Here is a 23,809-nt window from a genome sequence, read left to right on the forward strand (position 1 = left end):
CGTGTTTGTGCCCTGCAGGCTGCTCCCACGCACAGCCCGGCCTGCTCTGGGTGCTGGAGATGCTGGTTGGATTTCGTTTGTCAGGAGGACCCCGGGGTCTCTCCACGGCCTCCACACTGAGGGACAAACCCCAGGAGCAGGAGGAGGTACTGGAGCGTGGCCTGGCTTGGTGGCTGTTGGCAGTCCCGGGCTGCAGCCAGGGCAGAGTGACAGCAATGCCCGGCCAGTTCTGCTGCGCTCCCACACCACCCTGAGATGGGTTGTTCATGGCATCCCTGCGATCCCAGAATCACAGACTGCTTTGGGTTGGAAAGAACGCCAAAGCCCATGCCACAGGCAGGGACGCCTTCCACTATCCTAGGTTACTGCAAGTCCAGCCTGGCCTTGGACACTGCCAGGGATCCAGGGCCTGCCCACCCTTCCAGGGAACAATTCCTTCCCAAGATCCCATCCAGCCTTGCCCTCTGGCACTGGGAAGCCATTCCCTGTGTCCTGTCCCTCCATCCCTTGTCCCCAATCCCTCTCCAGCTCTCCTGGAGCCCCTTTAGGCCCTGGAAGGGGCTCTGAGCTCTGCCTGGATCCTTCTCTTGTCCAGGAGAGCACTCCCAGCTCTCCCAGCCTTTCCCCTGCCTCACTCCAACACTCGTGCTCAGCACAGTCCTTGCTGCTGCTGCTGCATCTGACACCCAGGTCCTGCTGAAGCTACACTGGTCACAGGGACAGCAGCTGCGACAAGTGATACAACACCACCGGAGGCTGCGAGGGTGGCAGGAGAGCAGCACCGGACACCCGGCTGCTGTCCGGCTGCTGTCCATCCGCTTCCCGGCACCCGCTGTCGGTGCCACGGGAGGTGGATGGCCCTGGGACACACCCTGGAGCTCCACGGAGAAGCAGGGCCGGGCTGCAGCAAGGGCTGTCAGCTCAGGGAGCTGCCCTGGCACTGCAAATCCAGCATCAGGCAGGGACTCCAGGCTCAGAGCCAGCATACAGAACTAATATTCTGTAGGAGCACAGAATCATTTAGGTTGGAAAAGCCCTTTAAAATCATTGAGCCCAACAGTTCCCCCAGTCCTGCCAAGGCTACCCCTAGTCCATGTCACCCCAAGCACCCAATCTACACATTTTTTTAATTCCTCCAGGGATGGTGATTCCACCACTGCGCTGGGCTGTGTGTGCCAGTGCCTGACCACCCTTTCCATGAAGAAAGGGTGGGATTTTAGGATTTGAAATGCCACATACACACTCTTTCTTGCACAAGGCCACCATAGCAGTGAGCACTGCCCATGGCAGGTCCCTTGCAGTCCCTGTGGGCACAAATGCCACCTGCAAGCCCAGCGCAGCTCAGCAGTGAAGGGTTAAGTGCCAGCCCAGCTTTGCGGGAAGCTTTCCTCTCCTCCTTGCCAAGGTTTAAATTTAGTCCCTGCATGAACCCAGAGGACTTGGGCATCGGGTTGCTCCGGGGCTGGCAGTGCTGGGGAGCACCTGCTGCTACTGCTTCATGGCAAAGATTCCCCCAAAAGCTGGGACTGGGCTGCACCAGCAGCAGTTGGGGTGGGCAAGCTGCAGAGACCCTTGTGCCACCCCAGCCACTGGCTTGGAGTCTCCCCAAAAAAGACACATGGTAGCGGTCCACTGGTCAGCTCCTGTGAGTCCCAGGGGTGCTCCATGCCCGGGTTGATCCCAAGCCTTGAGTTTGCTCCTTACCCCTTGGATTAGGAAGGGAGGAGCTCCTGCTTGGGATAGGGTGGGTTTTGGGGAAAGCCCAGTATGGGCACACCATTGCTGTGGCACCGGGAAAGGAGCCATGGGTGGGGATGGAGCAGCAGCTCGAGGTCCTGCCGTGCCCTCAGCACCGGGGATGGGACATTCCCAGAGGGATCTGCAGCTCCCCCAGCTCCGGGGCAGCCCAGGCCGTTCCATGGGATTGCACACCCAGGACGTGTATGGGGTGCGGGGGATGACCTGGGCCCTGTCCTGCGGTTTGGGGAGAGCGGGGCGGGCTGAGGGGGCAGGGATGAGCCGGCGGCCCCCCGGCAGGTCCCCGAGGCTGGGGGCGGCGGTGGCATCCCTGCAATGCGCTTGGCATCGGCTGCCCCGGCTGGCGCTCGCTGAGTCCATGTGATCCGGGGCTTGCTCTGTGCCGCCGCCGGCTCCAGCCGCCGGGACGGCGAGGGAGCCAGAAGGTCGAGCCAGCGGCCCCGGCAGAGCGGCCCCGGCCCCGAGCAGGGCTCCCCGGCACCGGCTGAACCCCCCGGGCTCCCCCCTGCCACGATGCCCCGCGGGAAGAGGGACCCCGTGCTGCTGTCCCCCGCCGAGCCGCCCGGCCGCGGTGGCGAGGGTCCCCGCGCGGGTGGGGACGGCCGGCGGTCCGCGGAGGAGGAGGAGGAGGAGGACGGACACCTCCCGGGGCTCCCCCGCGACGACCCCACCAAGAGCATGTCGAGCTCCTCCGTGTCCTCCTACCACTCCGCCCTGTGCTCGGACGGCACGGAGACCTTCAAGGACTGCCTGGAGTTCCTGGACGAGGAGGGATCGCCCGGCCGGGCTGCCCCGGGGCTCTGGGCTCCGGCGGGGGCCCCCGGCGTCCCCCCGCCGCCCGGCCCCCTTGCCCGCCCGCAGCGGGCTCAGCTGTCCAGCGCGGCTAAGAATAGCCCAGCGCCGGGCCAGGGGGGCAGGATGGGTCCCCTCGGTGGGGACCGGCAGCCTGTGCCGGCCGCGGCCGCCGGCGGGGAGCCGGCCGTGCCCCGGCAGCCCGGGGCGATGCTCGGCGGGGTTCCCAGCGACTCGGACGAGGTGGACGGCGAGGTGCAGGCGCTGACGGCCAGGGCTTTCCGCAGCCTCTCGGGGCTCCCCGGAGCTCGCCTCGACATGTGCAGCTCCCACACCTCCTCCAGCCTCTCCAACTCGCTGTCGGAGGACGGCGGGCGGCCGCGGCGGTGGCCGGCGGGCGCCGGGGAGCCCCGGGGCGCGGCGACAGCTCTGCATGGCAGGGTGGGCTGGCCCTTCCCCGCCGGCGTGGACGGGGAGCTGCTGGGCAAGGAACAGTTCGAGTGCGTGGACGTGGAGCTGGAGAGCGGAGAGGCCAGGAAGGGCCACGGCAAGAAGAGGACGGTGCCCAAGCGCCAGATCCTGCTGAAGAGGAAGGAGAGGAAGGAGACGGGCTTTGGTCCCCGGGGGGACGGCCCAGCACCCCAGCCGCCGGCCAGGAAGGAGCCCCCCAGCAAGGGCAGAGCCATCGGCGAGGACTTCAGGCTCAACTACCAGCAGTTCATGAAGGCGGCCTCCCTGGACGCCGGCACCGACAGGACCCGGGCGGCCTCGTGCCTGGTGAAAAACGTCCTGGCCAAGAAGATGCAGTATGAGCAGCGGATCAAGATGGAGCAGAAGGGGCTGCGGGGCAGCTCGACCTCCTCGGGGCCGTCCTCCGCCGGCACCGACCTGCTGGGGGATGGTCTGGAGGGCAAGTCCAGCTCGCTGTCCCGCTCGGACTGCAGCTTCTCGGCCGAGGACCTGCGGGGCGGCGGGATGCCGGTGGCCACGGCGGCCGCGGGAAACGCCACCACCAGCCATCCCACCAAGGGCGTGGTGCTGAGCGAGGCGACGAGGGAGACTGTCTGCAACCTGAGGAAGACGTTCAACGAGCTCAACCAGAGGATGAAGTACCAGGAGGTGCTGGGGGGCCGCTGGCTGCCCGCGGCCGCTGAGGAGCACACGTCGGAGAGTATCTGCTACCAGCGAGCCCGCGCCTTGTTCGAAGCCCAGCCTGGGGTGGGGAAGGTGCTGGATGTCGCTCCCCGGTTTACGAGGGCGCCGAGGCCGTGGCCCAGCTTGAAGGAGCGAGCCATCGGCCCCATCCACTCCCAAACCCTCCCCTTCAAGGTCGAGAGCCGGGTGCTCCCCGCCGCCCCGCCGCACCGCCGCTTCGCCTCCTCCCGAGCGCAGGAGGTGAGGACGCTGCCGCAGAGCCAGCCAGAGAAGCCACCAGCAGTGCCCCGCCGGCCGCCCAGCCCCGGCACCCCGGCACCCCGGGGGTCTCCGCCAGCCGCGCCCCCCAAGCCAGAAGAGAAGGGGAAGGGGCGCGTCCCGCAGCCCCGGGACGTGCGCAAGCTGGTGAAGAGCAGCTACAGCCTCAAGTTCGGGACTGCCGGCACCTCCCGCGGCACCGTGGCACCGGCGAGCAGCGGGGAGCCGCCCCCGGCCACCCCTCTGGTCATCCACTGCACCTCGGTCCGTCGGGAGCCAGCTCCGGAGCCGGTGGGTGAGGAGGTGCTGGCAGCCCCCGGCCGAGACCCACCCCCGGCGTGTGCCGAGGGGCCCGCAAAGCCCCCCGGCAGCCGGGCCGCGCCCTCCCACAGCTCCCCCATCAACATCACGAGGGTCCAGGCCACGCGGAGGGGAGCGGCCCCCACGGAGGAGCCGCCGGCATCGCCCCCGCGCCGGGAGCGGAGCGAGCTCCGGGTGCCACCACGGGCGCCGGTGGCCGCGGGGGTGCCGCACGTGGAGACCCATCTGCACGTCCTGGTGGGCCGGCCGTCGCCGGTGGCCAGGGAGAGCTCCCCGGCCCAGAGCAGCGCGGTGCTGCGGACAGAGAAGACCGTTCTCCTGCCTCCGCCACCGCCGAGCCCCACGGAGGGGAAGGAGGTGCGTGGCCATGGCAGCAGCAGAGCGCTCCACGCTGCCGAGGGGCCGGAGTCGCTGGGGCAGCGGCACAGCAGCGGGGACAGCAGGGACCCCCGAGCCGGAGCCCCGGCCGGCAGCAGCGCCCGCCCGCAGCCTGCGGAGCCGGCAGCGAGAGGCGCGGCAGAGCTCCGCGCCGGCGAGCCGAGGCAGGAGCAGCCCGGCGGCCCGCGGGTGTCGGTAGCCAGCGGGGGGTCTGCTGGTGGTCCCGGCCCCTCCGCCCCGATCCGAGCCGGGGAGGGCAGCGAAGGTCCCCCCGCGCGGATGCCGGAGCGGAGGGAGGCCTGGGAGCACTCGCCGCAGTGGCCGGCGGCCACGGAGCCCTTGCCGCCTGCTGCCCTGGCCGAGAACTCCAGCTACTTGGCAATCCCCGAGAGAGCCCCCAAATCCACGCTGGTGCCAAAGATGCCCTCGGTCCCCAACCCAGGCAGTGCATCCTTTGGGACTCCCTTTGTCCCCAGCCTGGCCAGCGCCTCTTTTGGGACTCCCTCAGCTCCCAACCCAGCCAGTGCATCCTTTGGGACCTCCGTGGTCACCAATGTGACCAACTCATCCTTTGGCTTCCCATCAGCCTCCAGCCTGGCCAGCACATCATTTGGGACCCCCTTGGTTTCCAACCCCAACAAGTCCTTTGGGGCCCCTCTGGTGCCCAACCTGTGCAGCACATCCTTTGGGACCCCTTTGGTCCCCAATCCATCCAGTGCATCCTTTGGGACCCCTTTGGTCCCCAATCCATCCAGTGCATCCTTTGGGACCCCTTTGGTCCCCAGTCCATCCAGTGCATCCTTTGGGACCCCTTTGGTCCCCAATCCATCCAGTGCATCCTTTGGGACCCCTTTGGTCCCCAATCCACCCAGTGCATCATTTGGGTCTCCATTGGTCCCCAATCCATCCAGTGCATCCTTTGGGAACCCCTTGGTCCCAAATCCATCCAGTGCATCCTTTGGGTCTCCAGTGGTCCCCAATCCACCCAGTGCATCCTTTGGGAACCCCTTGGTCCCAAATCCATCCAGTGCATCCTTTGGGTCTCCAGTGGTCCCAAATCCGCCCAGTGCATCCTTTGGGAACCCCTTGATCCCCAATCCATCCAGTGCATCCTTTGGGTCTCCATTGGTCCCAAATCAATCCAGTGCATCTTTTGGGAATGCCTGGGTCCCCAATGCATCCAGTGCATCCTTTGGGAACCCCTTGATCCCCAGCCCAGGCAGCTCCTCCTTTGGGTCCCCCTTAGTCACCAACCCAGTCCCCACTTCCCTTGGGCATCCATCAGTCTCCAACATGTCTGGCTCTTTCTTTGGATCCCCCTTTGTCCCCAGCGCAGCCAGCGCTCCCCTGGGAAGTGGTGCCTATCCCCTTCCTGGTGGAGAAGTGCCCTGGAGCAAGCCCAGCCCTGAGCCCCCCCTGCCCCGACCCCCCGAGGGCCCAGCTGCTGTGGAGCCCCCAGCCCCGCCCCGCCTCGAGGATGCTCCTCATTTCCTCAGGAGGACCGATGGCCCCTCACCGAGTGGGAGGAGCAGGCAGAGCCCCCCCAAGCCCTTCTACGCCTCCCTGCCCCCCCAGAGGAGGATGCTCGTGGATCCCAGCAGCGGGAAGTGCTACTACATGGAGCCGCCGCGGCAGCCCCAGATGAAAACGCTCTACGACCCCGAAACCGGGCAGTACCTGGAGATGCTGGTACCACCGGTGGCGTCACACGCCGGGCTCTACCAGGCACCTTTCAACCCCCTGCTCATGGGGGTCTACGGCCCATGGGGGTCTACGGCACCCTACGGCGGCTTCCCGGGGCTCCCGGCACCGCCGCCCTCCGCGCCCTCGCCGCCGCACCCCGAGCTGCCCGCTGCCGACAACCCCGGCGTGCCCGGGACCTCCGGCTCTGCTCCCAAGGGCGAGGGGCCGTCCCCTGCCGGGGGTCCCGACTGTGGCTACCTGGAGAGCCTGTACTACATCCCCACGGGGATGCGGGCCAGCCCCGGCCCCGAGCAGCCCCCGGCCCGCGCCAGCCCTGCCGCGCCCGAGAAGGGGTCACTGCTCCGGATGTGACGGGATGGAGCCGCGCGGATGTCCCTTCCCATGGCCGGGCTTTAGCCCGAAGTCAGCATCACCTGATGAGAGTCCCCTTGCCCACGGCTGAGCTGGCAAAGCGCCGAGGGGTAGCGGGCACTGGCTGGACCTCACTGGCTTCTCATGGAAACAGGGACAAAAAGGGTCTTTTCCAGTGTGAGCTCCTGGCAGCCCTGAGGGGGCATGGAGGTCCCCGGCCTGCAAAGGGACCACACAGGCCCCGCTTTCCCCTGTCCTGCCAGTCCCATCTCAAGGATAACTCTGGCTGGTTGGCACAGGGGGGTGATGGCCTGGGCACCCCCAGCCTCCCCCCAGCCACAGCTGCAGCACAGACACCCCAAAAGAGTAATAAAAATGCTGAAACAGCTTTAAATCTGCTTATTCATCCTGTGCTTGTGTGGTCTGTAAAGGGGGGCGAGGAGCTGAGGCACTTAGAACCTGCAGTCCGTCTCTCTTCGAGTGTCCACCAGATAAATCCCAGTCCCTGTGAGCAGGAAGGGACTCTGCAGTCCTCAGTGAGCCCTGAACCCCAAACCCCAGCCCTAAGCCCCAAACCACAGCCACGAGCCTCAAACCCTAGATATGAACCTCAAATCCCAGCCCGGAGCCCCAGCCCCCGTAGATCCACACCATCCCAGGAAGGATTTAGGCTGAGGAGAAAGGATCAGGCATTACAAGACTGAGTTACAGCAAAAACCTCCCGGAGAGGGGGGCACTCGGTCGGGGACACCCCACACCCCCCCCTTCCTGCCGTGACACCCGGGACGGACGGGCCGCCCCAACCGGATGCAGGTGTGTGCTGGCCGCGCCTCAGCGCCGCTCGCTCGCCCGCCCCGGGGGGTTTATAGCCCGCCCCGAGGGGTTTATAGCCACCCTGCGCCTGCGCCCCGCACTTTCTAAGCGCGGCACGATGCGGCCAGCGCTGGCAGCGTGGCTGGTGCTGAGCCTGCTGGGGGGGACAGGGACCCAGGACATGTGTGGGGACTCCCCCGCCACCCCGTCCCGCTCGGTCCCTGCGCCCCAGCTCAGCCTCGAGGAGCGGCTCTCGCCCCACATGCCCGAATCTCTGCGCTGCGACGCCTGCCACGCCATCGCCTTCCAGGTGGGGACCGAGGACACGGCGCCCCAAAAGCGGAGTGAGAACCCTTGTGGGGATGTTTCAGCCTGGGGAGATGCTGCCGGCTCCCTTGGGGCACCCCACTGATGGATATTCCTTATTGGCAACTTTAAAAGCCTTTTGGGCTCCTCATGGACCCTCTAACCCATGCAGTTGTGCTTCTGCTGCAGGGCCGCATGGAAGGCTGTGCAGACCCCAGCCCCGCTCGGGAGCAGGGTCGTGGGCAGGCTGCCACCCTCACTGCCCGGATTCCGCCTTTTTTCACCCCAGATTGAGGAGCAGCTGAGCAAGGCAGAGGGGAAGGTGGGCAAGAAGGCGCTGAGGGAGTCGGACTACATAGAGGTGCTGGAGAGGAGCTGCTCACAGGACTGGGAGAGGTGAGCGGCGTGTCCCTGAGATGGGGGTGTCCCCAGGGGTCAGAATGTCCCCAAGGATGGCGGTGCCCCAGGGATCAGAGTGCCCCCGGGGCTGTCCCCAGGGATAGGGGAGGGGAGTGCCCAGCGACCATTTTCCCTCCAACCTCCCCTCTCCCCGCAGTTACGGGGTGCTGGAGCTGGACGGGGAGAAGCGGCTGTCGGGGCCAGGGCTGCCCAGGCAGCAGCCCCTGAGCGTGATGGTGTCTGGGGGCCCATGGCCGAGCAGGTGAGTCGGGGGTCTGGCGGTGCAGGAGGTCCGGGCACTGTCCCCTCGCCGCCAGGTGACCACCGCGGCTCCTCGCAGGCTCTCCAAGCTGTGCCACGGCTACGTGGGCGAGCGGGGCGAGGCGCAGATCTACGAGGCGCACCGGCGGGGCCCGGCCGTGCTGCGGCAGCTGCTGTGCCACGGGGACAAGGGACCCTGTGCGGGCCGCAAGGACCGCCCGGACCCCCCCAAGGCGCTGCAGAACGAGCTGTAGCCCGGCGCGGTTAATGCTTAATGCCCCGGCGACCTTCGGAGCCGACTTCGTCCTCAGCGGGAGCCGACACGTGCCGGGAGGTGGGCGCCTTCCCGGTGTCGCCTGTCACCGATGTCACCGATGTCGCCGCTGTCGCTCGACGCCCGTGCCGGCAGCGCGTCCGGGCGAACGGGGAATTACTCTGTAACCCACGGGCTCTAATGTTTCACCACGGCGCTGCTCCGGGCGGCTGCAGCCCCAATTAAAGGAGTTAATGGCTGATCCGTGCCGGGGCTGCGCTCCCTGGTTTCACAACCCCCAGCCAATGGCCGCCCTCCCGCCCGCCGCCCCGGCCTCCGCCACCGCCCGGCCGGTGACTAAAGTCCTTCCCACGGCCATAAAACGCCCCCGGGCAGGGACATCGCCGCCAGGGACGCGTCGCCGGAACATGGGGACCCGCTCAGGAGACCTGGCTCAGCCCCAGGTGAATGCAGGCGCCGTCCCTGTCCCCATCCCTTCCTCGGTGTCATCCCAGAGCGGTGGGGAGGGAGGCGGTGAGCAGGGACGCTGGCCCCAGCGATGGCAAGCTCAGAGTCAGGATGCCCAGATGCTGGTAGTCTGGGGGCTGCGGTGACTGCCGGGACAAAGGGAACACGCTGGAATGCTGCGGCTGGGACTGGCTGTGCCACCGTTCCCAGCACCTGCAGTGGGGATCTCTCTCCACACTTTCCAGGAACAAACTACCACATAGGGACCAGTGGGTTTGGGAGCCCAGACGCCTCCTGGGGTCAGAGCTGGCACCGGGTGGGACTGACCGGACACACATGCTGAGCCATGGCCCGGTGTCACCCGCGTCGCCCAGGGCAGAGCCCAGCCCCTTTCCTGTGGGACACCTGGGTCCACACTGACCCAGCTCCCACCTCGTTCTCACTGCCAGAATGGGAACGTGGCTCTGGCCCCCGCTGGCTCCCCGCAGACCCCTGGGAAGGAGCTGCCTGCGGCGGGCAGGGTGAGTACCGGGGCACCCCGCGGGCAGCGCCGCACCCCAAATCCATCGGTAACGCACCCGCGGATGGAGACCGGCCAGCCGGGACCCCTCCCAGCCCTGAGGGCACAGGGGCTGCCAGGAGGCAGGGTGGGGTGCCCGTCCTTGCACACAGCCCCAGTGAGACAGGCTGAGCTGTGCCCCCACACAGCAGGACCACGGGGCGGGCACCAGGCCCCCCCGGCCAGAGATGGACATGCTCTACAAGATCGAGGACGTGCCCCCCTGGTACCTCTGCATCCTGCTCGGCTTCCAGGTACAGCCTGGGAAGCGCCAGACCCCAAGTCCCCGCTCCCCGCGGTGTGGGGCATCCCCCAGCCCGGCTGAGCCCCCCTCGCCCCCCAGCACTACCTGACCTGCTTCAGCGGCACCATCGCCGTCCCCTTCCTGCTGGCCGAGAGCCTGTGCGTGGGCAAGGACCAGCTCACCGTCAGCTACCTCATCGGCACCATCTTCACCTGCGTGGGCATCACCACCCTCATCCAGACCACCGTGGGCATCAGGTAGGGCCGCGGCCCCGGCGGGACCCCCTGCCCAGCCCCGGGCCCGGGCGCAGGCATCCCTCTCGTCCCCCCAGGCTGCCCCTCTTCCAGGCGAGCGCGCTGGCCTTCCTTGTCCCCGCCAAGTCCATCCTGGCCCTGGAGAAGTGGCGATGCCCATCTGAAGGTGAGGGCAGGGGGGTGCAGGGGGTGTCTAGCCTCTCGGCGCCCCCCGGGACCACCTCACCCCCCTTCATCCCCAGAGCAGATCTATGGCAACTGGTCACTGCCCCTCAACACGTCCCACATCTGGCAGCCCCGCATGCGAGAGGTACATCCTGCCGCCACCCCCGGGGCACCCAGACTCCCCGGCAGGCTGCTGACGCCCTCTCCTGCACCTCTCCATGCCCTGCAGATCCAGGGGGCCATCATAGTGTCCAGCCTGGTGGAAGTGGTCATCGGGCTGCTGGGGCTCCCCGGGGCACTGCTCAGCTACATCGGGCCGCTGACCGTCACCCCCACAGTGTCCCTCATCGGACTCTCCGTCTTCCAGGCGGCTGGAGACCGGGCTGGCTCCCACTGGGGCATCTCTGTGCTGTATGGCATGGGGACACGGGGCACAGGGGGGCAGGCTGGTCCAACATGGAGCCAGGAGGATGTCAGGGGCACGAGGGATCCCATCTCTCTCTCCCCCCAGAACCATCTTCCTGATCGTCCTGTTTGCCCAGTACCTGCGGCAGGTCGCCATCTGCCTGCCCGGCTACCGGCGGGGCCACGGCTTTGTCCTGCTCCGCATCCAGATCTTCAAGATGTTCCCGGTAGGGACTGGCTGAGAGCATGCTGGGGCGGCCCCGAGTTCCCCCCTTTATCCGCACGTGGGCTCGGGAGCGATGCGGGAACACCCCGGTGTGTGCCCCGCAGATCATCCTGGCCATCATGGTGGTGTGGCTCATCTGTTACGTGCTGACCCGCACCGGAGTCTTCCCCAGCCAGCCCGGGGAGTACGGGTACAAGGCCAGGACGGACGCCCGGGGCGAGATCCTGTCCGTGGCACCCTGGTTCCGCGTCCCCTACCCCTGTGAGTGCCTGGCAGCCCCGCGGCGCTCTGGGCCCCCCGATACCCCTTTGCCTTGCTGATGGTGCAGCATCGGCGGGGCACGGGAGCACCCGGGAGGGCCCAAAGTGGCACCGGTGAGCACCGGGTGGGGGGTCCTGGGGTGTCCCCAGTCCTGATCTGCTCTGCCCCCCGGGCAGGCCAGTGGGGGTTGCCCACGGTGACCTCAGCAGCCGTGCTGGGCATGTTCAGTGCCACACTGGCGGGCATCATCGAGTCCATCGGGGACTATTACTCCTGTGCCCGGCTGGCAGGAGCGCCCCCGCCCCCTGTGCACGCCATCAACAGGTACAGCCAGCTGTTCCCCACTCGCACCGCGGCATCCCTGGAAACCGGTCAGGGATGCTGCAGGAGCGTGGGATTGGGACCGTGTTGTTCCCCAGGGGCATTTTCACCGAGGGCATCTCCTGCATCATCGCGGGGCTGTTGGGAACCGGCAACGGCTCCACGTCCTCCAGCCCCAACATCGGCGTCCTGGGCATCACCAAGGTACCGGGGCCGGGGAGGGTCCCGGCTCGGCCGGGGGGCGCAGGCACCGTCACCTGCTGCCGGTGTCTCTGTGCAGGTGGGGAGCAGGAGGGTGATCCAGTACGGCGCCGGCATCATGCTCGTGCTGGGCACCATCGGCAAGTTCACGGCGCTCTTCGCCTCCCTGCCCGACCCCGTCCTCGGCGGGATGTTCTGCACCTTATTCGGTAACTGTCCCCCCCCAGACCCGGAGCGCTGCTCTCGGCAGCGCTGGGCCACGTCCCCGCAGCCTCGGGGGCTGATGAGCCCAAGGGATGCAGGGCGGGTCTGGGGGAAGCCGGGGCTGCCTCCTCGCACGCTCAGCGCGGCTGGGGCAGCCCCCGATGCCCGGCCAGCGCGGGCACCTCCGCCTGCATCGCCGCGTCTCTGCCGGCAGGAATGATCACGGCCGTCGGCCTCTCCAACCTGCAGTTCGTCGACATGAACTCCTCCCGAAACCTCTTCGTGCTGGGCTTTGCCATGTTTTTCGGGCTGACGCTGCCGAATTACCTGGATTCCCACCCCGGGGCCATTAACACAGGTACCGCCCGCCACGGAAAGCCGCGATTTTGGGAGTTTGGGGAGAGAGGAGGGCAGATCGATCTCCCGGCGCTCGTCCGCCCCGGGGCAGCAGCTGGGAAATCCCGCTCCTCACAGCACCCCCGGCTCCGTCCTACGCTGTCGCAGGTGTCCCCGAGCTGGACCAGATCCTGACGGTGCTGCTGACCACGGAGATGTTCGTCGGGGGGACCATTGCCTTCGTCCTGGACAACACCATCCCGGGTAGCTGCAGCACAGGGGCCGGGGAGGGGAAGCCGCGGGGCTGGGGCAGATTCCTGTTGATTTAGAGCCGGCAGAGGGGATGGCGGGGTCGGGGGGGTGACACTGGACATCCCCGCAGGGACGCAGGAGGAGCGAGGGCTCGTGCAGTGGAAGGCAGGAGCGCACTCGGACAGCACGAGCAGCGCCAGCCTGAGGAGCTACGACTTTCCCTTCGGGATGGGCGCGGTGCGGAGGAGCCGCTGGCTCAGGAAGGTGCCCATCTGCCCGGTGTTCACCGGGTTCAGGGCCCGGGCGAGCGGCCGGAGCACGGCGGCCGCGGAGGGGCCGGCCGGCGCAGACGGGGGCTCGGTGTGCACCAAGGTCTGAGCCAGGGGAGGGTCCCGGGAGGGTCCCGCCCCAGCGCCGGAGGAGCCGAGCCGAGCTCCCGGGGGGCTGTCGGGGTTCGGTAGCACCGGCCAAGGCCAAAGCCAAGGCTTCTGGAACGCAGGGCTAGAGAAACACAACGTTTCTCTTGGGGGACATCCCGAGCTCCGGGGTACAGCCTGGGGACCGCCACCCCGGGCCGTGCTCCACCTGAAGCTTTGGCTGGCTGAGACTCGTCCAGCGCTGGCTGAAGCCCGTCAGCCACATCGGAGCCCCGGGGCCACCAGCTCCCAGCCGGGGCCACGGATTTTCACCTGCCCTCGGCTCCGGCAGGGTGACCCAGCGGCTGGCACGGGCTCTGCGTGGGGCAGCGTCCAGACCAGCGTTAGGATGCTTAATTTAAGACTATACATTAAAAATGATAACGTATTCAAGCGCACGTGCCCTGCCAGCATCTCTGCTGCCTCCTGCACCGTTCCCTCGCCCTTTGAGCACCACAAAGGCGTCAGCACCTTTGACCGTACTCCTCCTGGGCTGCCAGACACGGAGACACGCTGGATTTCTTCCAGGTGCGCTCTGCCTGGACCCAGGGCTGTAGGAGAGGCAGCTCAGCACAAGCCCTTGGCAAACCCTTCCTGCTCTGGGAGCTCTGGAGCGCTGGCTCTGTCCCGGCCGTGCTGGTGACAGCACCTCATGCTGCTGGGGTGTTCCCAGATGCAGGCACAGAGGGGGCTGACCCCCAACGCAGTGGGGTCAAGCCAGTCCTGGGCCTGGATTTAGCACCAACGTTGAGCTGAGGCAACACTGCACAACCCCGTGACAGCCCATGGTGGCACTGCCACACACTCACTCCCCAGCCTGAGCTGGGAGAGAAGTGAGAAAATCTGTTAAAAGTGAAGATGAAGGGAAAAAATAATCCCAACCTAAAATAAACCCCGAGGGATGCAAATACAACCACTCCCACCTCCCACGAGCACCAGCCAGGCTCTGAGGCCTCTCTCCTGCTGCTGTCCTGGTGCTGGTGGCGAGCACGGTGTTGCAGTGTGTGACAGCTCTCCGGCCAGCTGTGTCCCCTCCCATTTCCTTGTCCTCCCAGCCCAGCTGCTGGGGCTGGAGCAGGAGTGAGAGGAGGCCTGGGTGCTGTGCAGGTGCTGCTCAGCACCGGGTGCCACCACCTCTGCTGCAGTCACACCCCAAAGCCAGAGGGGCAGGGGCTGCCACGGACAGCGGCAGCTCCTCCCCAGTGAACATCCCAGTGCTACAGGATGCAGGAGAGGGATAAACCCAACACCAGGAGAGCAGCCCATGGCCAGGCTGGCTGCTCCACACGCTGGCTCCTGGCTGCTGCACTCAGTTGCCACCACCCCGAGGTGACGGTGGCCAGGCCAAAGCTCACGGACAAACTGCAGCCACGCAGGACTCGCTGGTGGAACTCGCACTGCAGATAAAAATCAGCTGTGTGTTATTTGCTGACCTCTTTCTTTAGGTGCTCGAGCCTAAACTCTCCCCAGGCCAGTGGAAATCCTGGACTAGTGTTGGCAGGTCTCGGAAGGCCAGCGCCCAGCACCGAGCCCCGGGTAGCTGCATGAGCATTTTGCAGAGCAACAGCAGAAGGGGTTGGTGCTCCCGCAGGGGCGCGGCTGCAGCGAGGTGGTTCTGCCGCTGCGGGAAGGCCCCGCCTCACCCCGCCCGTCCTGCAGAGCCGCAGCTCCGGCTGCTCCCCTTCGCTTTAACCAGATTTTAACAGCGAGGCCAGGCTGTCCTGAGCGGGGCCAGGGGTCGGGCTCGATGCTGGTGGGTCCAACTCAGGACATTCCATGAAGAAAGAGTGGATGGGCCTGGAAAGGCTGTGGCAGCAGCTTTGTAGTGCCATCAGCTGCTCCCAGGGCTGCCAGCAGGGCCAGGCTGGGAACAGCCACAGGGAGAACGAAGGGAGAGCATGGAGTGGGAGGAGAGGAATAAATTCCCGTCCCTGGAAGTGTCTGAGGCCAGGCTGGACAGGGCTTGGAGCAGCCTGAGACAGCGGAAGGTGTCCCTGGCCATAGAATTGGACCGCTGAAGTCTCTTCCAACCCAAAGCAGTCTCTGGTTCCATGAAGGGTCCAGCCACAGCCAGGATCCTGGGCCATTGGGTTCCACAGCCTTCCAGGCTGGCATCCACAGTGCCAGCCCTGTCCTCCACACGCTGCCAAGTGAGTTCCCGTGCGAGATGCCCAGTTATGAGACAGCCACCACATCAGTTCTACTATTATTTATTTTTTTAAATATTTTTGAAAAAATATAATTTTTTTACAATATTTTCAACTTAAACACTATTCACACTGAACACGTATGGCAGCTTAACCTACCCAAATATGAAGTTTAAGAAGCCAAAACTGTTCTAGCTTTATTAAAAGAAAAAAAAAAAAGAACAACCAAAAACCAAAAGAAACCAAAAAGTTGTTGTGCTGTAGACTATTGTGTAGTGATGATTAAACAAAGCAAGGGAAAAGCACCACTCAAATCACTAATGCTGGGGGTTGCCTGGTTAAATCCAGCTATGGAAAGTGGGATGCTAAGAGTTACATAGGCAGTGCTATGTACGGCGCCCGTTCCTGGAAGAAACTGCGATGGATCTCACATCTCCTCAAACAGCACGGGAAGGGGAAGGTTTCTAACATGATCACACACTGCAAAGGATGGGGAACTGCTTCCTCCCAATCGCTTGGATGTTAGCTCAGTAGCTGAGATCTACGACTCTGTACAGGTCTGTATGATTCGGGTTAAGCTCACGCCGATTCCCAGGATCATGATGTTTTGTAAGGGGGGAAATTAACATTAGTAACAACATTGATACCTCAAAGGAAAGTTAGCAAATTTGCATAACAATCAGATCTCTTCACTTTCACTTGGAAGTTAAGGCATTATCAGGTGCAAGCTAGCACCAGTTAACACATCTTTAGTTAAAAACAGACCATTCACCGCAAATTCCAAGTCCTGTTTAAAAAGCAGAGTCTGCAGAAGGTTTTATTAACGTGGTACTTTGTCTCAACTTGACTGGTGCTTCTTACCTCACTGCCTCCTTCACACAGAGCCAGGGCCCAATTATGTTTCCATTAAACTTTTGACAGATTTACTTAATAACAGTCTCAGCACTTTTATTGAGCATGCAAGACTAACAAAACTTTGGCAATGCATAAGTGTAACACAGTGACAAGAAGAGAGAGCTTTTACAATTAAATCTTCTAATACTGGCTTCACAGTGTGGAAATTGTGCTACATCCACCAAAAGAGGGCCCAGTCTACTCAAATGTTTAAGTACTTCACCCCAGGAACAAACTCCTTTGCGTTTGGATTCAGATTACTCTTGACCTGAGGAAGAACAGAAATCGAGGTGAATCATTTTTTCAGCTTCCATTTTCAAGCTGAAGACAATTAGAGGCAAAGGTTTATGGATTTAGAGTAACAATCAGGTGTACAATAGGCTGCTTACATTTATCAGTGGTCTGTAATCCCTAGAAAAGCCCATTCCTCTGTGCTACTCCCTGAATTACCCAACCTTGCTTAGCTCCACCTGAAGTTTCAGTTGGATGAGGGCTCAGGGAACAAGCAGCAAACCACAGGCATGCAGCAAACACGGCAGCTTCTCCTCATGCTGAAATGGCCTTTTCTCAAGTTGAGCTGTTAAAACGTGCCATGAGGTTTTTAAATTTTGCTTATTTAAGCAAGAGGTGACTTGTTCCAGGAACTTCAGCCACTTCTGGGAATTTCATGAGTGTGAGCACTGTACTGATTTTTCACATTCTGTCTGTGACTCCCCTGTCCTCCCCCTTTGCAAACTGCTGCTGCTCAGTGTCCTGCAGTTAGACATGGGAACCAGCACCTTCAAAAGGAGCTCTTTATCACCAAGAAATGGAGGATTAGGCTTTTCTGATCGTCATTGAGTCTGAAACTGCTGCCTGCAGCTGCTTCAGCTTGGAAAAGTCAGGGTCTGCCTCTGAATCTCAGAGCAGTTATGTGATAGGATGGTGTGGGGTCTGTGCTCTGTACGAGGAACTTTGGATTCTGTGAGGGAAAATAAGCACACTCTGCCCTTTCCTTTGAGCTGAGCTCTGAACAAAAGTCAGATGGCAAAAAGAGGGAAATAATCACAGTTTGGCCGCTTTCCCCTTCCCTAGAATTGCTACAGGGATCTGCTGTGGCTCTCCCAATCCCAACCAGACCTTGGGACAGGGCTCAGACCAGCCCAACGTGTCAGTGCTGGCAGATGCCCAGTGACCCTTTTGCAGCCCCAGCTCCACTCAATGCCCTTCTTTCGTAACATCCCACCCACTCTTGAACATGTGCCATGCACTGGGAAAGGCTCCATGTGGGTATGAAGAAACCCACCAAATAGGTCACATCCCACGAGGACACATCCCTTCCCACCCACCCTGCCCAGGCAGGCAGAGTTTAACAGGCTCCTTCCTACTGGAAAGGATTTTCTCTCACCATTAGCAGCAACAAGCCCCAGCCTTGGACAAAGACTCAAGCTTTAGATTTAGGATGAGAAGCTGAACTTACCACCAGATCCTCCAGCGATGAGCTGTCACTGATAACAAGGTCATTGAACTGGTCCTGGATTTGATCCATTGTTTGTGGGAGATCACGGGCTGGAATAAACCATTCATGCTCCTCCTCTTCTTCCAGCATCTCCTGGAAACAGCGCTCAATAAATTCTTCTTCCCACAACTCCTCTTCGATCTGTGCAATGAAAAGAAACTGCTTCAGCAACAAATCTATTGTGAGCTCGTGGGCTTTTCACTCCCAGGTGTGTGCACCCAGCTGACCTTCCCAGCTATCCCACAGCACCCCAGCCCAGCACCACATCCATGCAGCAGGAAGGACATCAGTGCTTTGTCTCAGGGATTGGGGCAGCAGCTGAAAGGGAATGGCAGGAGAACCCCACCAGCCCCAGCTGTTTTGTTTGTAGCTTGGTATGACCTAAAGGAGAAGGAAAATGTTGGTCCCAAGCAAAAATTGCAGCTGTACCAACTAGTCTGGACTGAGCTTGCTGCAAGCATGAGGAAGGGAGCTGTGCCAACACACACAGCCAGGAAACACTCCCCAGGAAAGTGTCCTACGGGACTCCTGGGGAAAGAATAACCACGGCCTGTCACCCGGAACAAGCGGCCTCTCCCTGGCTGCCAGTGTGTGCTCCCCCACTGCGGCTCTCCTCGGGAACCCCACGGGCTCCCAGCAGCTGTCAGGAATGCAGCCCCGCTGTCCTGGGAGCAGGACAAACCAACCCATGCAGAACTGACACGCAGTGCAGAGATTAAAGCAGTTTTCCTTGGTTGTTCAGTAAACAAGCTTTGGAGGGAGTTCATCCTACAAATTTTCCATGTCCTGCATCAGAGTGTTTAAGAGTGGAAAGCAGGGAAACAGAAGCTGGTGTGAATGACTTGCCCAGACACAAGGGAATGGAAAAATGATTCAGGACAGATTTAGAAGTTCACTCAGTGGAAGCTCGAACAAGTTTTCCCATCTATCCTTTGCTCTGAAATCAAACACCTCCTCAATCCTGGAGTGGAAACTCAGTTACCACAAACACCGAATCAAAAACATTAACACCACATATCAGAACTGCTGTGCAACCTGGTCCTTGCCCTTGGGGCAAAACACACCCACCAGCTCACCTGGTGCTCTGGGGAACAGAGACTCATCCCCATGTGCTCTGAGCCACCGCCCAGGCACTCCAGAAGCACCAACGCTGACTCAGTGCTATCCCAGAGCAGCACTCCAGCCTGGATGGCACCTCCAGGAGGCACTGCCTCCCTCCTGCCAGGGGCATACAGCCACAGGCTCCTGTTACACAGGGCTTGCCTGGCTCCAGGGGCTTGGCTACAGGCCTGTGCCCCTACATGTGCCTCCATGGCAGCTCTGGGAGTACTAAATAACATTTAATTCCCCAAAGAGCTGGAAATTAGGATTGCCCATTTGTATTTTGCAGCTCCAGTTTGACTTGCTCAAGCTCCCAGAGGGCTGTGTCTGCAGCAGCAGGTGACCAGGCTGCCTCAGGTGTTTGAGCACGACCCTTCTCCCCTCACACTCCCACCTTTCCTCTGCTCTGACAATGGCATCTGTGCCTGAAAAATCATGGAACAACTCTCAGCTCCTTCCCAGAGAACTACACCCCCTGTATGCTAACTGTGGTACAGCTCCCAGAGGGAAAGAGTCACCAAACAGGAAACAATGCACGAGAGAACTGAGGTTCCGTGAGCAAACCTGACTCGGAATGAGCTCAGTGCTGCTGGCACCCTGTGGATACGATGCTGGTGGCTCAGCCTCTGGCACAGCCACAGCTGCTGGAGCACAGGCAGCAGCTGTGGAGTGCACAGAGCAAGCTGGGAATGGGAAAGGAGTGTGGAAAGAGGTGGGCTGTTCCCAGCCTCCGCAGGAGCCGCAGAGAAAAGGGTGACAGATGCAAGGTGGCACAGGAAGGTAAGGCTTCCTTCCCACCCGATGGAGAAGGGAGCTGTAAGACTCAAGTATTAAAATGAGTGGGCCTGTTACCCGGCAGCTCTGTCACCCAGTGGAGCAGCAGTGCTGTTCCCAAGGCAGGCGTGCACCTGGAATTCCGCAGCTCAGCGCCAGGACACTCGGCATGTCCGCACACGAATACCTCCCGGGCCAGCCCTTCCCAAGTGCCACGCACATCTGTCAACTCTCTTTTCTCCCCTCCCACCTGCAGAAGTAGGGAATTAATGGATGCATTAGAACGTGCTGCACTTCCTGTATTTTCCACCAGGACTACAGAAGAGGAGCATTTACTGCCAGAGAAAGGGAGACCCGTCTGTTCCCCGGGATCCCTCCAGAGAGCCCATCTAAAACTCCTTCTCCAAAGGATTGTCAGTGTCGGACCCCAGCTCTGTCCCTTCAGCTGGGAAGTGACAAAGCACAGAGGAGACACTGAAAGCAGAGGATGACTTGCCTGCCTGTTGAACTCCTCTTCGTTCTCCATCCACATGTACTCAGCAAAGGGGTTGTCATCCTCGTGGGAGTGCCCGTTGATGATCACATCCTCGCTGATGATGCTGGGGCTGGTACTGCTGCGACTCGGGTCCTTCATGGCTGCCACTCCGATCCCAAACCTGCAACTGAGGAGGGCAGCGATTACAGACGCGCACATTCCTCATTCCCTGCCTCTGCACAAGCCCAGCCCAAGGGCAGGGAGGCTGCACCTGCATTTGGAGGCCCAAGGCAGCCTTGCCCCGACTGCAGCAGAGCTCTGAGATCACAACAAGGAACAGCATCAGAAGCACCGTTCCCATTGTGTGTGGATTCCAGGGACAAATTAATTTCCCAAACTGAACCTCACCAAAGCCAAGCACCACGGCCAATGGAAAGTGACAGGAAAAAACAGGAAGCACGCATACTTGCCAGTAGGAAAATTTTAAGGCAACATTCAAAAGGAGAATTTGTTTTCCGAAGCATTTTTAAGTGTTGTGTGTCACGGCACGAGCCAGGTTTCACAGCCCTTTCCCCCTGGGAAACCTTGCAGGGAGCAGAAACCACAAGGAACTGACCCTGCACAGGGCCACCTGGAAATCTGTGTGTTCTGAGGTGAGACAACACTGCTACCCTTCCTGTACCATGCTCGAGTACACAGATCAACACTGAAAAAGCTGAGTATTTGTTGGATACTAACACTGGTAGTATCAATTTTCTTTAAACAGTATGCACGGTGAGGCAACATCTTCCAAAAAATGACCTAAAAAAAACCTGACCAAAAAATCTAAGACTCAAGTCAAATTTGAATGTTCTTCTCATGTTAAAATTCACAATGAAAGTTGCAGCAGCGAGTGAAAATATTTTTATTATCAAAACAACACTTTAGCTTGTTGTCTGCATATCAAAGAGTGACTTCTTCAGAGAAGAGGGTATCAAAATACAGCCGTGTTGTTATTAGAGTACAAGGGCTTATCACCCAGCACCTCACATCTTCTCTTTGCACAACCAGTTGGTCCGGTTATCTAGGGAATTAATGCAAGTTTTGGTTCTAAACTCTTGATAATGCCAGCTAAAAACCTGCCACATCCAAGTGGCCAATTAAGAAAGCACAAAGAAGACGGAACCTGCCTGGCTTGCTCTGTTCCAGGTTTTGAAATCAAAGGCAAACCCCAGCACGGAAGTCACTGCAGCTCCCTGGGAAGTGCCACGAATGGGAGCAGATCCCGTGTGTTCCACCACGGGAAAACAGGCTCCTTTTGATGTTCTTACAAAACAAACTTGCTAAGGATTACTGGCAGCATTTACATAAAACAGGAAAGGATGCTGCCTTTAACACCCCAATTCAAGCTTGAAACTGCTTTAAAGCCACTTCAGCTGCTCCCAAGCCAACACATGGGATGGAGTACAGGAAATAAAGCCTAAAAAGCCTAATTTCTTTTTTTCCCCCCTCCTTTTTACTGCCATGTATTTTCACCTCCTCTTTTGCGGAGCTAGTCTTGCTATTACTATTCTCCTGAAGGTAACTGCCTCAGCAGTAAGGAACTCAGGCAGCTTCTGCACCAAGGTGACCGTACCAGACAAGTTCAGAAAGGTAAAAACAATTTAAAAAACCAACCCAAACCCAACAAACCAACCCTACTTGTTTGTGTAAAAGCTTGGAAGGTTAATTTGTTGAATCATGGACCGGCTTTCCCGTTTCTGAAGCGTTCCTACTGGACAGAAACTCCAGCTTTAGGAAGGAGGGAAGAGAACTCCAGCTTGGACCAAACCAGCTTTGTCCACCACTGCCCAAGGATGATGGGGATGATCTTCCAGAAGGACCCAGGATCAGCCTGAATATCTGAAGCTTATCTGATGAAGCCCTCAGTCCGTTCATGCTTTTCCCACAGGGAAACATGCCAACATTCACTGATCCTGCAGGAATGGTGAGGAAGCCCCAGGCCAGTCCCTCACTTGCAGCACTCCTGATTTCATTTTCTGCAGCTTCCAACAGAACAAATAAACGTTCCCATTTCTCCACTTCAAGACACAGACCAGGTTTCCATGCTCACATGTGGGGACGAGATCAGTCTCGTTTCACCACTAGTGGATACAACCTTTTCAGTCAGGGAATTCTGAGGGGGAGAGCCAAATGCCACTTCAGTCTTGCAAAATGTCCCAATCTAAGCAGGCTGCTGCAGGAAACAAGCCCCAGTGCCAGGCTACACTGCTGCTGGGAATAAAAATAACCCCTTTTCCATCTGGGAGTAGGTGGGAAGCAGAGGAGCTCAAAGCTCCTCACACTAGAAGAGGAAATATAACATTGGCAGTGCTAAGGAACAGAAATCAGGGAGAATTCTGCCACGGTGACACACTGTGAGGGCCTGACCCAAGCTCCTCTGGGATTGTGGTGCGGAGTGGGGGTGATGGAGCAAGCACACTGCAAGTGCATAAGGAAAGGCACTTAAAAAAAAAAGCATTTTTATCTTAGGAATGAAGTCAGAAATTAAAAATCCTGTAGGAACATGCTTTCAGTTAACCCTGAGTTGTTTTCTGTATGGAGTGTGAAGCTTGTTACTCCAGAACATAACTAAGGCCCATTAATTCACCCATTTCCCTGAATTTTGCTGCAGTTACAGCCATGGAGAGCCCTTGACCGACCATCATTAAAATTCAGAGCTTTGTGACTGAACAGTCTGCATTTAAAACCTAGTCACGAAAGAAGATTATCCACTGCCTTCTCCGGAGGTGAGGTCAGGCCTAATTCCATGCATCAACCCCAGCTCCTTACCCACGACAGAAAAAGAATGAGGAGAACAATTAAGTTAAAAAATTACGATATTTGCTTTAAGCACCCAAAACCATACACGATGGTTTTGGTGGGAGCTGAAGATTAAGGGAAGGTGTTTTAGAGCAGCTCGTGCAGGAGTCAGTGACTTATCACCCGATGATTCCTCCTGCGAGTCGGCAGCACCAGGCCAGCTCCTCCTTATCTATCGAGATTAGCACACGGCTCTTATCAACGGAGCTGATTACACCCGTCTAATAATTATACTCGCCTAATAAACAGATTTCTTAATCAAATTCATGCGGGACGCCAGCGCTATCTGATATAAACGCTTCCAAGGGCTGCGCTGGAGGTTACCGAACGCAGCCGCTTCCGTGGCGAGGGGCTAAGGCGGGGGCTGTGCGAGCAGCGCCGCGGCAGGGACGGGCCCTGGCCGGACCCCGCGGCCGGGACCATGTTTGGGTAACAGCGGAGCCGCCGCCGGGCCCGGTGTTGTCGGTAACCCCGGGCCCGGTGCTGTCGGTAACCCCGGGCCCGGTGCTGTCGGTAACCCCGGGCCCGGTGTTGTCGGTAACTGCGGGCCGGTGCTGTCGGTAACCCCGGGCCCGGTGCTGTCGGTAACCCCGGGCCCGGTGCTGTCGGTAACCCCGGGCCCGGTGCTGTCGATAACCCCGGGCCGCGCCGCTCGCTCCCCCCGGCCCCGCGCGGGCGGTAACGCTGCGGGGCCGCCTCCCCCCGCCCCCGCTTTGTTCGGCACCAGCCGCCCCCGCAGGCCCCGGATGGCGCCGCAGACAATACCGAGGGGCGGCCCCGCCGCGGGGGGTGGAGGCCGCGGCCCGGCACCGCCTCAAGGGAGGGGGCGGCGCCCTCGAGCCCCCCGCGGCGGTCCGTGCCCGGGGTCGCCCCCCGCCGCTCACCTGCGGTGCGCAGAGGAGCCGCCGCTCCGCCGTGACCCGCCCGGACCCCACCGGACCCACCGGCCCCGCTCCGCTCCGCGCTCGGCCCGGCCCGCCCCGCTCCGCCACACACCGCCGGACCTGACGTCACTTCC

The 23,809-nt window shown here is 60.8% G+C and overlaps 4 protein-coding genes across 5 annotated transcripts; 3 read left to right on the plus strand and 1 right to left on the minus strand.

The window, feature by feature from the left end:
- The first annotated feature begins 2,177 nt into the window (after window positions 1–2,177).
- On the plus strand, window positions 2,178–7,069 carry PROB1 (proline rich basic protein 1). Its single transcript, XM_082291135.1, has one exon. The coding sequence runs from the start codon at window positions 2,272–2,274 to the stop codon at window positions 6,715–6,717; it is 4,446 nt and encodes a 1,481-aa protein (XP_082147261.1). The 5' UTR covers window positions 2,178–2,271; the 3' UTR covers window positions 6,718–7,069.
- A 579-nt stretch (window positions 7,070–7,648) lies between these two features.
- On the plus strand, window positions 7,649–8,750 carry MZB1 (marginal zone B and B1 cell specific protein; the record flags this gene model as incomplete). Its single annotated transcript, XM_082291722.1, has 4 exons — window positions 7,649–7,840; window positions 8,126–8,232; window positions 8,393–8,497; window positions 8,576–8,750. The coding sequence occupies 4 exons, from the start codon at window positions 7,649–7,651 to the stop codon at window positions 8,748–8,750; spliced, it is 579 nt and encodes a 192-aa protein (XP_082147848.1).
- Window positions 8,751–9,177: 427 nt separating this feature from the next.
- On the plus strand, window positions 9,178–13,023 carry SLC23A1 (solute carrier family 23 member 1; the record flags this gene model as incomplete). Its single annotated transcript, XM_082291235.1, has 15 exons — window positions 9,178–9,213; window positions 9,667–9,738; window positions 9,926–10,030; window positions 10,120–10,277; window positions 10,352–10,440; window positions 10,517–10,584; window positions 10,669–10,850; window positions 10,951–11,071; window positions 11,175–11,331; window positions 11,508–11,655; window positions 11,751–11,856; window positions 11,933–12,062; window positions 12,272–12,415; window positions 12,562–12,657; window positions 12,776–13,023. 15 exons carry the CDS (start codon window positions 9,178–9,180, stop codon window positions 13,021–13,023), a joined length of 1,860 nt encoding a protein of 619 aa, XP_082147361.1.
- Window positions 13,024–15,255: 2,232 nt separating this feature from the next.
- Window positions 15,256–23,809, minus strand: PAIP2 (poly(A) binding protein interacting protein 2). Of its 2 annotated transcripts, none has more exons than XM_082291136.1 (4): window positions 23,676–23,809; window positions 19,972–20,137; window positions 17,562–17,741; window positions 15,256–16,370 (listed from the first exon to the last, which is right to left on the minus strand). In XM_082291136.1, the coding sequence occupies exons 2-4, from the start codon at window positions 20,107–20,109 to the stop codon at window positions 16,305–16,307; spliced, it is 384 nt and encodes a 127-aa protein (XP_082147262.1). In that variant the 5' UTR covers window positions 20,110–20,137; window positions 23,676–23,809; the 3' UTR covers window positions 15,256–16,304. The 2 variants fall into 2 exon arrangements, with proteins under 2 accessions (XP_082147262.1, XP_082147263.1); XM_082291137.1 differs by having other exon boundaries at window positions 19,972–20,131; window positions 23,676–23,784.

This window comes from Coloeus monedula, assembly GCF_965178545.1.
Source record: "Coloeus monedula genome assembly, chromosome: 15".
In the NCBI taxonomy this organism is placed as follows: Eukaryota; Metazoa; Chordata; class Aves; order Passeriformes; family Corvidae; genus Coloeus; species Coloeus monedula.

Bases quoted from the DNA above. Each gene is read 5' to 3' on its own strand.
- PROB1 (XM_082291135.1), top strand. From the start codon at position 2,272: ATGCCCCGCGGGAAGAGGGACCCCGTGCTGCTGTCCCCCGCCGAGCCG.
- PAIP2 (XM_082291136.1), bottom strand. From the start codon at position 20,109: ATGAAGGACCCGAGTCGCAGCAGTACCAGCCCCAGCATCATCAGCGAG. The intron at 17,742-19,971 runs GCAAGTCATCCT...TTCATTGCACAG, and splicing joins AAGAGGAGTTCAACAGGCAG to ATCGAAGAGGAGTTGTGGGA. The intron at 16,371-17,561 runs GTAAGTTCAGCT...GTTCTTCCTCAG, and splicing joins CATCGCTGGAGGATCTGGTG to GTCAAGAGTAATCTGAATCC.